Source organism: Tetrao urogallus (assembly GCF_951394365.1).
Source record: "Tetrao urogallus genome assembly, chromosome: 11".
NCBI classification, from domain to species: Eukaryota; Metazoa; Chordata; class Aves; order Galliformes; family Phasianidae; genus Tetrao; species Tetrao urogallus.
The window spans coordinates 10287798-10300610 of NC_136824.1; the positions used below are offsets into that span (position 1 = coordinate 10287798).

At 40.7% G+C, this 12813-nt stretch overlaps 1 protein-coding gene across 1 annotated transcript; it reads right to left on the reverse strand.

Moving 5' to 3' along the window:
• Window positions 1-2038: 2038 nt before the first annotated feature.
• On the reverse strand, window positions 2039-9293 carry DUT (deoxyuridine triphosphatase; the record flags this gene model as incomplete). The annotated part of the gene is made up of 6 exons (XM_079541181.1): window positions 2039-2095; window positions 2958-3028; window positions 3946-4020; window positions 7752-7796; window positions 8693-8784; window positions 9133-9293. 6 exons carry the CDS (start codon window positions 9291-9293, stop codon window positions 2039-2041), a joined length of 501 nt encoding a protein of 166 aa, XP_079397307.1.
• Window positions 9294-12813: the final 3520 nt, after the last annotated feature.

The following is a 12813-nucleotide window of genomic DNA, read 5'->3' on the forward strand; positions in this document are numbered from 1 at the left end:
AGACAGCTGTACAATTCCTCAAATTTTAGACAACTCTTCTTGAAGATGTGTCCTTTCTACATATAACCAGTAATTAACAGTATAAACTTTAATAGCTCTGTTTGAACCTTTTAAGTGATAATAGAGCAGACCAACAACGTATTTATTTTATATATATATATATATATATATTTTTTTTTTTTTTTTTTTTTTTGTACAGCATTTTTACTTTCAAGTTGCTTCAGAGCTTTCAATTTTCTTCAGTGCCTTGCATACAGTGACATTGGGAATTACTCCTCGGGAAGATTCTGGAGGAAAGAACCTGTATAGGTAGATGTATTTGATGTAAGACTTGATGCATATTTCTAGCTTCTTGTGGAATGACTTGGCCTAATGTCATCCAGTCAATGAAACACAAAACCAGCTTTATGCACAAAGTAATTCACAACTATTTAATTTAGATAGGCTAGATCTCAAATGAAGTAATGAACAACATCAATGCATCTACCAGTCCTTTCTTCTTTCTGCCTACGCAAAAATTCTCAAACATGCCAAATTTTTAATGTTAACAAGATCTTGTTTTTGTTTTGTTTGTTTGTTTTTGCTAGTAGGGAAGAGGAGCAGCAAAACTTACTATCAAACTCCAGCAAGAAGAAATGGGTTTACAGAAAAGGATTTATTCTTATTTTAAGATATTTAAATAGTCTTTGATAACTGAAGATCCTTTCTGGCAGATTACAAAGGGAAGATGCTTAATATCAAGATCATTTTTGCAACAGATCTAGAACCTTACTAACGTGATGTGCTTCTCACTCACAACATTGGCATGGTAAGCCTGTATATACAGATACGTACAACAATGCCGTGATAAGGCTTTAAGGGAAAAGAAGCACTGCTTAGCAGGTAATGCACATAAGGGGAATGGTTTTTACCCTGGTCAAAGATGTACTTGCAGTTTCACCACTGCCAAGTCAAAGTAATGACTGTGGATAATGGAATTAGAATGCTGTCATCTTTGTTTTTCAGCTCTTCGGGGTAGTGGGACAACATCATGATGTGCCAAACTCTGGAAATGGCTAGTAGTAGAAAAGGATGCAAAACAAGGACAAAAAACAGTGACCCAAGACCAGCAAGGAGAATTCTGTGAACATCTGGCTCTACAAAGTTCTACCTTGCCACTAGGATCCATTCCAAAAGGTTTTGTTAACTGGTCAAAATGGATTAAATACTCCAACTGGAGAAAAAAGGTTTGATTCTGAATCATCAAAACAGTGTGTTCTTCCATACAGTACCTTATTCATGAACACTGAACAGCAGCATGCTTCACAGCATTTATTTACTATATTAATTTCCAGATGAGTTGTAATATTTCCTTTACACCCCATATTCCCTGCTCTTTATCTAGTGAGCTGAAAAAATAGCTATCTGAGAACCAGATAAGGATCAAAATTAGAACATTTCCTTTGAAACAACCATTTTTGACAAGTCATAGGAGACGCAATATTGAATATCTTCACCGTATTCTAATTTAGGGATTACAGGAGGAAGTCATATCAATACACATATTATTGCTATCTCTGTACAAACTTTATGCTGCTTGCATATGATTATGATGCAAAACACACTTTATGCTGCTCACGCACAATTAAACACAGGGTCCAATTTTCAATGCATTCAATGTATTCTGAAGTCTGCTTACACAAATACTAAAGTTACATGTCCTTCCTAGACATTCCAGGTACCATACATACATACTACCCATAGAGACTATAAATGCCAAAGAAAGTTGTAGTATAACTATGTCTTGAAGGTTTATTACTGAACATATATACTTAACAATAGAAACTTGAGGGTTTTTATTAGTTTCTTCAAAGTAAACTCTTGGTACAAAATATTGATACACACAAAAGCTTTCTTTCAGGAGGTTAACACAAATATTAACGAGGACAAAATATTTTAAAAAAGCAACTAATAGACCAAGTAATTCAAAATATTACATCCAATTCAAATGAAAATTTAGAACAATAAAAAAGCAATAGAAAGCACATTCAAATCATTTTCAGTTCTTTCCAGTAGAACCAAAGCCACCTTCACCACGTTCTGTATCATCTAGAGTCTGAAAGACAACAATTGTAACAAGCTTGTTTAGAGTTTTAACTTGCCTTCAATTCCCATATAACCAGTATTGTTTATCATGCAGACAGTGCATGTGCAAGGGCTGCCCTGAAAGTTACGCCTGCTATTATGGTGGCTCATGACATCAGAGGCAGACGTTGGTGGGATGGCAGTGGAGGTTGAACCTTCCCACCAATGTGCCTTTACGTTTTGTTGCTGTTTCACTGATGGCAGCAGAGGGGCCGTCAAAGAGCATGCCAGCACAGTGAGGCAACAGGTGGTGCATTTCAGCAGTGGTCATTCTGCTAGTGCAGATTTTTATAAGTGCAGCATGCAGCGTCTTATTCATCACCGTCAAAAATGGTGATAACTATGCTGAACAATGATGTTTTGCAGCTGAGAATTTGCTCTATCAACCAGTGTTATTGTGCTCTTTGTATCTGTTGTGGTTTCCACAGCAGTAAATAGGAGGCATTGCTTTCAGAGTGACCTGCATACTTGGCTTCTCACAGTAGATCAGAACTGTCAGTAACTCAAACTAAACCAAAATATTTTATGAGTCAGTTCTCAATACCTTCCGTAAAAGCTTAAATAAATCCCACACTGAGAGACTATAAATTCTAGCATACACTGAAGCATTTCTCACCTACTTGCTATTTGTGAAAAACTTTGAAATAATAAAAAATAAAATAATGCATGCGAAGCATAAAGGGTTTTACATAAAACGTAACAGAATCACTGCTTAATAGTTAGAATAGTTTTAAAGCAAAGTATTTACCTAAAGCAGAAATTTCATCTTATCTACAACTATCTTAAACTACTAGTTGTTGAAAAGAAGCAAATATTTCCCTTTGGCAACTTACTTGAACTTCTTCTAGCTCAGGATAGAAAATGCGTTCGCAGATGAGCTGGGCAATTCTATCTCCTTTCTTAACTACAAAGAAGTTAAATTATTATTATTTCCTTAAAAAAATCCATACAAGTTTAGATGATCTCTTTCCAAGAGTTTCAGAATGTAATAAAATACTTATTCAAAATTTAGTTCAGCAAATATTAGAAACCCCAGAAAAATACAGGCTGTGATGAACTGTGCTTAGCCCTTTTACATGAAGTTCCAGCAGCAATAGCAGTTTAAGGGAAATCCCCTCATTCCTGCTGCTATACCAAGGCATCCTAAGCACTGTTGTGCATAAATATTACAGAGACTCAGATAGTTGCTTGGATGATGTAGCTCTTGTGTGGATTCAATCTAAAAACTTGTTTCCCTGGGGCATTCTATATTCTAATCCCTGGGGATTCTGTTACTCTATGAAAAAAAATAACAAAAAATTGAATGGATAAAAGGAAAAAAAAATCTATGGCTAGTACCCAGCTTGATTCACAGAAGTTTTTTAACAGGCTTGTGCTGTGAAGTTGCAGAAAAAGTTGTAAAAATATTGGCAATATTTTAACTGGGTCCTGAAGCTTAAACCGATGCATTTGGGAAGGAAGAGCACGATTAAGGGAAAATCATCCTTTATTATTCATGTTTTTATCTCAAAATTGTTTACTGTTGATAAAGAAAGAATCCTAATACAAAGTTGCATTTCAGTAAAGGTCATCTGGAAGGTTTAACCTTCAGTAAAGGAATCTGAAGGTTAGCTAAGTAGTTCTTTTCTGCACAATGCTTCATTTACTAGGAGTGCAAACTTTTCAGATTTCCTTAATAGGACATTGTTAAGTTGCCAAGATTTTGTTAACTGTAAAAACGGTCTCAGATAAAATTGCCATCTCACAGATTTTGAAAGAAAACTTAATTTCTCATTTCCCACCAGAAGTCTAAAAACAGGCTTTGCTTAGCTTGATGCTTACCTTCAAAAGTCTCCTTGCCAAAGTTGAAGAGCACCACGCCAACGTTTCCCCTGTAATCCTCATCAATAACACCAGCTGATAGATGGAAGAATTAAGAGATATCCAATTAATAAACGTTGCCACTATTTTAAACAACACAAGTTTAGATTGGTAACAACTGCAGTACCTCATGCTGGTACACTTTATGCTGCTCACGCACAATTAAACACAGGGTCCAATTTTCAATGCATTCAATGTATTCTGAAGTCTGCTTACACAAATACTAAAGTTACATGTCCTTCCTAGACATTCCAGGTACCATACATACATACTACCCATAGAGACTATAAATGCCAAAGAAAGTTGTAGTATGACTACGTCTTGAAGGTTTATTACTGAACATATGTACTTAACAATAGAAACTTGAGGGTTTTTATTAGTTTCTTCAATTGTGTGAAAATACTGCATTATATATTGTTCATTACATTACTGTATGTCTCTGGACCTGAAAGTGGCAATTTTTATTTATTTTAGACCAGGCACCAGTTAATTAAGTGCCAATTACATAAAGATCTTGCTGCAAATGCTGAATGACTGTTGAGCAGCCCTCTCCATCCTTTCCTGTCCAATATGCAGGTTTAACAGATACGTTGTATGTGAGAAGAGCTTGAGCACCACTGAATCTTGCCAAATGACTTCAGTAAAACACAGCTCCTCAGGCACTATACCTTTTTTTGCCAACAAAGAAAGATGTAAGTAAAAGCTAGCTTTTATATTTAGCAGCAGCATCTACAAGAAATTCTAGACCTTAGCACTGCTCTCTGAAAAAACTCTGGCTACTTTTACTTCCTTTCATTTGAGAAATTCTCAATTACTTTGTAAATGTCACTTCAGGCATCGGGCGTCAGAATTCAGGCGTCCTTCTTTGTTTCAGCAAGCTTACCACTGGGGAGGATGATCTAGCCCCCCAAAAATGAAATGATGTGTAAAAAGACAGATAGGTTAGCTCTCTAGGAATTGAAAACTGTGATACTCCAGATAGAAACGACTGATGAATATTTTAGTGCTTGAACTGAAATCAGTGGCATTAAGTCATTTGTATTATTCACCAGAGGGAGAAAAGCTTTCACTAAGCATTCAAATTTTGTAAGCTTAGCTATAAAGTAAACTACATTTGTAATGAATCTACATACTGCTTCAGACTTGTTCTATAGCAGGCAAGAACTGCACTTCCCACTCAGTTCTGAGGATGAAAGCTTTCCAGAGGATACAGAGAGGAAGGATAATCTTCCTCAGCTGTATATCTAATATAAACAGAACAATAATATATGATATAATCAGACTTGAAAACCATTATTAAGAAATAACTTAAAAAAAAAAAAAAAAATCTTTGTGGCCAAAACTACTACTCTAAGTGCTGTGCTGAATGGCTGTGATATTTACAAAGTTACGATTATTTCAAATCCTGGTAGAGATTTTCTAAAATTAATTGCCTTCCAAACATTTTCTCTTCACATATTGTACTCAATTGGTCTTACTGAATTTAACCACCACCACCACCTAGATTTTGAGTTTAAACTACACTATTTTTATTACAGAAACACCTGACCAGAAATTCAATATTTTGGGCATGCTGGCAAAACGTGGTATCCAAAAGTTTTCTCTCTTGGCATTATTATTCCAGAACAGCAAGTTGCAGTAACTATACGCACTGCTGAGCACCAAGGCTGTTCTAAAGTATGTGTACTGGGTGGAAATCATCTAAGTCATTTTTGGAAAAATTGTGCATTAGAACTGGCAGTCTGACATATGGTCTTACTCTGTCAGAAGTTTGGCATGTCATCTGTTGGGAAAGCATCCACACCTAACAGATGTGAATTCTGAATGTGTTCTCGCACGATCCCTTATTTTTTTCTCTAACCCAATGATCTGCAGGACTTCTTGCTGTGTATTCTTCCTTAAATGGAGAATGGCTTTCATTGTGACAGAAGTACTTGGGAAGGACAATTAAAATGTTATAACTGGTTTGATTTTGTTTTTCCAGAAGTCCTCTAATGTCAGTAATAATTTTACTCATTATTTTTAAGCTGTTTTTTTTTTTTTTTTTTTTTTACAAACTGAGTGCAAGTCATCCTGCTAAGCATTGTTTATTTCCTTCAAGCACTTCCTAGTCTAACTTTTGGATTGGAAAGATTGTTAGAGGTGTAGCAGAAATGCTAAGTCATGGCCTGAACCAGTAATTGAGCACCTGGTGGGAAGGCAGGGCCAACCCAGGGGAGCTCAGGTGCATGCAATGCAATGCATCTGAGTAACTGGAAGGGGTGCAGCAAGGATCCACCTCTTCCCAGACCTCATTTAAGGGTTGGCAGTGGAGGCAAGGGGGTCTTGCTGAAGATCCCTGCCTTCCCTTGAGGTCTTTTGAGAGTAAGTAGATTGTTTCCTTTGTTTCTGTGTCCATAGCTGCTGTATCTGGGCTAATCCTTACCTCCTGCAGCCTAGGACTTTGTTATCTTGCTATTATTGCTGTGCTTTTCATTACGTTATAGCATTACAAGAGAACATATATTTATTTCATAAAAGTGGAAAAAAAATTTAGGAATATTATCTGTAAGAATCACACTACAGTAGACGATGTATACTATGGTGTCTTGGGTATAGAATGGAGAAGCTTTGATTCCCATGTTAGTGTTTTTTTTTTTGTTTTTTTTTTTTGGTTACTCAGGAAAGCCTAAAAACACCAGAAGGAGGCCTAAAATAATTCTGATATAACATAAAGCCTAAATAACATGAAGCTGGCATAGATGCTCTGCTTTAACTTGATAGCAGAGGCATACAGCAGATGCAGCCAGTCTTTCATGTGCAACAAAGCAGACCCAATAAAGAGTTCTGCAGCAACTCTAAATTTACTTAGAGTTGCCTCTGCTTTATGGCTAGCCTGGCATCAGAGAACGATGCCCGCAGTTACCATCCCTAATATCCAGAGCCCTGCCTGTTAGCAAATACAGGCTAATCATCATTCAGTACTAGTCTGAGCTTGTAAGTCGCTCAGTACTTACACCTGGGTTGTGTCAATGTCTCACTATTGCTACAAGCTGTGTGACAAAAGAACTGAGCACAGCTCTTCTGAAGAGGACATGGGGGACTGGTGGAAGGCAAGCTGGATGTGACCTCCCCTATGAGGATAGGTTAAACTAGCTGGAGCTGTTCAACCTGGAAATAAGAAGGCTCTGGGCAACCTTTCAGTGTCTAAGGGGGGGCAACAAGAAAGAAGGAACAGACTCCTCAGTGAGTTCTGCTGTGGCAGGACAAGGGCAAATGTTTTGAAACTATAAGAAGGGAGATTTAGATTTAAGGAAGAAGTTGTTTTACAATAATGGTGGTAGAGCACCCTGGTAGGAAGTAGGTTTTTTGTTTTACTTCCAGACTTTGATTAATTTACAAAGTTAGAGCTGGAATTCTATATGCCTTCATTTAAATTAATTCAAATCTTACACCAGACCAGAAAAAAAATCATGCATAACTCTTCAGTGAAAATGGAGAAAAACAGACTAAGAGTAATCTTTAAAGCCTAAACCAAAGTATAATTTGTCAGACATTGCTTACAAGATCATTATCAATGATTTTCTTATAGTAACCTTATAGTATCTTGTAACTCATCAAGTTTTAAACCAATTGTGATTTGTTGAGTCTCTGTGGAATTAATCAGATTCTCTCCTTTTGCCAGACAGCTAGTGAAGCTAGCAGTATTTTACACCTATATGAAATTAGGGCATTTTGCAATTAAGATTTACAAAGTTATAGTAAGTAAAAATAACAAAAAATCTTACCACCAACATCTATGAAGTGCTTTGCAGCTAAACCGGAACGTGGTGCTAGAAAAAAAAAAATTATTTTTGTAAGTGCAATACGAGATACTTATAGATTAGCGTGTTTGTACAAAGTTGTGTTAGCAGGAACTGTTCCCACAGTCTATCTAAAATAAATGTGACTTTAGAGGAAAGGCTATAGATATTATTGTATATACAAACAAAACCAGCTGCTACAGCCTACAGTAGAATTGACATCTCTGGATGATTCAAATTCATCCTTGATTAGACCACCAAATACAGAACAGGTTTCTTCAAAGAATGCTGGAATAGGATGTTATCCACTGTTCTGGACTGGTCTTAAAGGACTATTCTGGCAGTCCACTCTAGTTATGATTGAAAACAATATTTGACAGTTTACTAAGAACACGGCATACAGATAAACTATGTGTGGGATTTTTATATTCCTTGGTCTACTCTGATGAGATGTTTAAATGTTACTGTTTTCAAAATTTTCTTTGTTTAGCATAAAATAAATGCATAAACACTCTCTTTTTAAAAGAAAGAGCACAGCAAATTGAGTATTTCCTTTCACCAGGGTAGAATATCTTGTACGGGTTTTCTGACAGGCTTTCTATGATTGTCACTAAAAGTAGTCTATTAGATGAGGTTCTTACCTCAGGACCAATTTTTAAACAATCTGTGTGTTTTCCATATGTCCCTTACCTTTTGGTCTTCACCTTTTTAATTATAAAACTGCAGGGAAATAATCAATGATCAATCACATCACACACAAAGCTGTAGGCAGGATGCAGCTCTCTAGCATGGGGCTTAATAATTACAAAGGCATGTGAACTTTTTTATGTGTGTAGAGTAATTCTGAAAGCAAAATCTAAATGTAAAGGCAGCTCCAAACCTCCCTGGTATGAGATCTCAGCTTTTTTTATAGCCTGTTTGCTTACCTACTCGGCCATAGCATCCAGCAGGCAGGGCAATCTGAATGTCTGTTTTCACGACAGCCTTTTCCATGGGTGGGATGATGTAGTCATAGGCACTGCGTTGTGGGAGGAAATACTAGTTTATATAGAATCCTTAAAAAAAATAATAGTAAATGCTGTATCTCAAGGTACAAAGTTATTAAGAATTACTCCTGCTGGGCTGTGGCAGCACGACCTACCATCATGAGCTTATCGTACAAGAAACGCTTATAGACCGACGATACCGAATGCAGGTCCTTACAGACGAGGTAATCTCTTTTTGATGGCGCTAGCTTTCCGTACCGTCATTTGGATAGCGTAATCATGAGGCTGCTATTCTTATCTGCTTTTAATTGGTAAGAGACATAAAGCACGCAAGCTTAATTTGAAATCACCGCGGACTCGGGGCGCGGCCCCTCCCTCACCTGTACAGATCGTAGCCCGCGGCTCGCGCAGAGCCCTTGGACGGAGCGCAGGCGTTCTCGGACAGCTTGGTGAAGCGGAGCCGAGCGGAGGGCTCCCCGACTGCCGAGCCTTTCTGCCTCTTGCTGGGAGATGGCTGCAGAGCGGCCTCGGAGCACGGCATGGCTACACGAGGGGGTGAAGGCGGGAAACTGAAGCAAAAAGCGCGCGAAAAAGCGGCAGCGCCCACAGCAGGCGGAGGGGAGTCCCGATCACCGAACCCCCGCCGGTTGGAGTGGCCTCGCCCGACCCCTCCCGACTGCCCACCTCCCCGAGGGCCCTCCCGCTGTCAGTTCCTGCCCAGATGCTCTCCCCGCCGTCTCGAGGCAGAGCGAGGGGTGGAGCGGTGCGCTGAGGCGGACCGCGGTCCCGTTTCGCGTCCTCCCCCCCTTACTGCGCCAGCGGGGCCGTAGCAGCTGTTTGAGGCTCAAGGCGGCCGCCATACGGACAGCGGAACGCGTCAGGACGGCTGTGCTTCCTGCCGCCGTCCGGCGGTCACAGCCTCCCGGGGCGCAGCGGGGGTGTCCGCGGCCCCACTGCTCCTACGCCTGGGCCGTACCTGCCATGGGGCGTGGCGGGGGCCCCGGCAGCGGCACAACGGCGCGGGGCTCCCCGGGACGAGGAGCGGCGGCGCCGGGCTGGGCGGACCCCGCGTGGCTCGCAGCGTTGCCGGGGGAAGCGATGGCGGGTGCACGGCGGGAGGAGCCAGCCGGCAGAGTCGGGGGGGGCTGCGCTGAGCGGGGTGCCTGCGTGGGGCGGGAGCGGTCCAGGTCGCCTCGCTCTGCCGGGGCATAAAGCTGCTCTCCTGAGGAGGCTGCAGATAGGAAAACCCCTTGCTGTCATGGCTGCCCGCGTGTCTCAGCTTAGGCACGGCTCTGGTGAGATTTCGGGGTGTTTAGTTGTGATAATAACTCCACCCGTACCACCCTTTCTAAAGGACTTGCCTGAATTGGCACACGCAGTCATAGAAAGGCTTAGATTGGAGAGGACCCTACAGCCCCCCCAGCCTCTGCCATGGGCTGTGTGCCCCCAGCTCAGCTCCCAGGGCCACTCAGCCTGGCCTTGGGCACCTCCAGGGATGGGGCACCCACGGCTCCGGGCAGCCCATGCCCGGGCCTCACTGCCCTCTCAGTGAAGAGCTTCTCCCTCACATCTAACCCCAAGCTGCCTTCTTTTAGTTTAAAGCCATTCTTCCTTGTCCTATCACTATCTATTGAAAGTTGCTACCCTTCCTGCGTATAAGCTCCCCTGAAGTATACTGGAAGGCCATGAGGAGATTTTCCCTTGGAGCTTTCTTTAAGCTTTCCTGATGTGGAAGTGATTCTTGCAGGATTTTTGGCTACAATACCTGTGCCTGGTCACTTTGGATTTCATCTTTGCATGAGATGAAGTGTATGTGATTGATCTTGCTGTTACAGTTCCTAAATGCAGCCAGGTGGCAGTGAAATCATTGTTGCACGCTGCTGTTCGGTTGTGAAAAACAGTATTCAGATAAACATGCAAATGTGGGGTTTCTTTATTGCCGTTCAGCATTTTTAGTCTCAATAATGTGCACGGTTTGAAAGAGAATGCTAGTGTGTCATAGACATGTGTGAAAAAAGCTTAGAATATCTGACTTCTGATATAATTGGCAAATTGAAAGCTAACTGGATTTCTAAGTTCTATCAAATGAACACCTAATTATAAGTGGTTATTTATGCAAGCAAAACTTTACAATGATTACAACTACATCCTGCATTGTAGTGAAGGCATGGGGTGGGCTCAGTTCTGCCTGCAGCTGAGGTAGCCTGAAGCTCTGTGCATAATGTGGAAGAGGTCCTGTTGTCATCAGGAGAAAGTTCTCAACTGCCCAACACTTTTCTTTTCCCGATCACTGCTTAAAGTGTGGCAGATTTGCCTCAGTACTGGGATTGTGCTGTTTGCTCAGGAGATAAGCAGTCATTTGGTCAACATTTCTGCGTTCTTGACTGCTGACTTGTGCCTTTCTGTTAGGCATGTCCTTCTGGCTTTGAAGAGTAATAGTGAGATAAACTGAAATTATCTGCCTTTTCCCTAAAAGAGTGGAGGCTGCTTTCTTGTACACAGAAAGAGATGCCAGCTTCTTTTATGGATAGTAATCCGTAAAATTCTCTGCACTGAAGTTTTGGTGTTAGAACGAGCATTTTTATTAGGAGAAAAAGATGCCTTTAAAATAGAGATTTCCTTACATTTACTCCTGTCTCACTTAAAATAGCTGCCTCTCTCTCAGTGATTAAGATGTGTAATTTAAAAGGCTGCCGTGGGGGAGTTTATTTGCAATTAAGTTTATTTTTGATCTTGTGTTTTGCTGTACTGTGCAGAGGGCTGTAGAACTTTGTCAGTGCCATTCCAGAACAACCTTAGTGCTTTGTTTGAAACTAAAATTCCTCTGATGAAATGCCAGCAATGGCGTAATGGTGTGAATTGTTGCTTTTATTATTTGTGGAGAATGCAAGCTAAAATCTGTTGCATTTGGTTGTGGTTACACTGGCACAGCTCTGTACTCTGTGTTTCCCTGCAGCTGAGGTAGCGTGCGGTGTTCTCGCAGCACTGCTGGCTGCTTGGCTGCCATGCGCTGCACTCTGCCAAGTGGCCCCACCACCCCACCCAATTTAGCTGAACTGTGTAGCTGCGTGCACCATATCTGGAATTTCAGAATTAATCACTCTACCTGTTGCCATGTCTGTCACTTGAAGGCTACCAATTGCCAAAACTGCTTTTGCCTTAAAGATGAATTTGAAGTACCATGCAGAATTGTACAAAAATGAGAAGGGATGAGGTATGTCCATGCTTTCTGAGAATGAAGGTTAACTGTCATATTTTGTCTTGCCAGAAAGATGCAATGAGAATAGTGTTGTCAGTAAGAACTAATCATCGTACAAATCTTTGTTTGTGTTTCCTTAGATATATAGCAAATATGTACTTATATCTAAGTCAGGATGGCACTCCTTGAAACTGGTAGGGTGATTAAGTAGAGGAGAGAGGAGATGACTAAACGATGATGAGATGACTAAACTTGCATTTGAAGATAGGAACATCTTCTCAGAACGCGTGTGGTTAATTAGTATGGCTAGTTAACTCAGGTAGAGAGATGAGTCCTATCATTAATGGACCCATGGAAGGCCAGAGCCTGTATCAGGGTGCTGGTCAAGTGATAAGAACAGGTATAAAGAAGTGCTGCAAAAATCCTGGGGTGTGCTAGCTTTGTGGAAAATCACAAAGCACCCAAACTTGCACAGCTTCACAGTAAGTCAGTATCTCAGCTGTGTGTGAGGTTGGCTTACTGCACACTGGGACTTTTTGGACAACAGTTTTCTAAAGATCCAGGTGCAACAGCTGAGAGGCTTTGGCTGTACTGACTTGCAGCAGCACGAGGTGGGGGACTGATGGGACTTCAGAGCACACTGGCCTTTTGTTAGGGGACTCCATCAAATCCTCTCACTTGCTGGGGTGATAAGTGACACTTAAATTGAGATATTGACCTTACCGTGTCAGGGCAGAATAAGAGGCTTTCATTTTGTTGATTTTGTTTGGTAATTAGCCAGCATTTTGTATTTGGTCAGACATATGGATGCCTAAGAGTAGGGCATGTAGGCTTTGATTTAAAAAAAAAAAAAAAAAAAAAA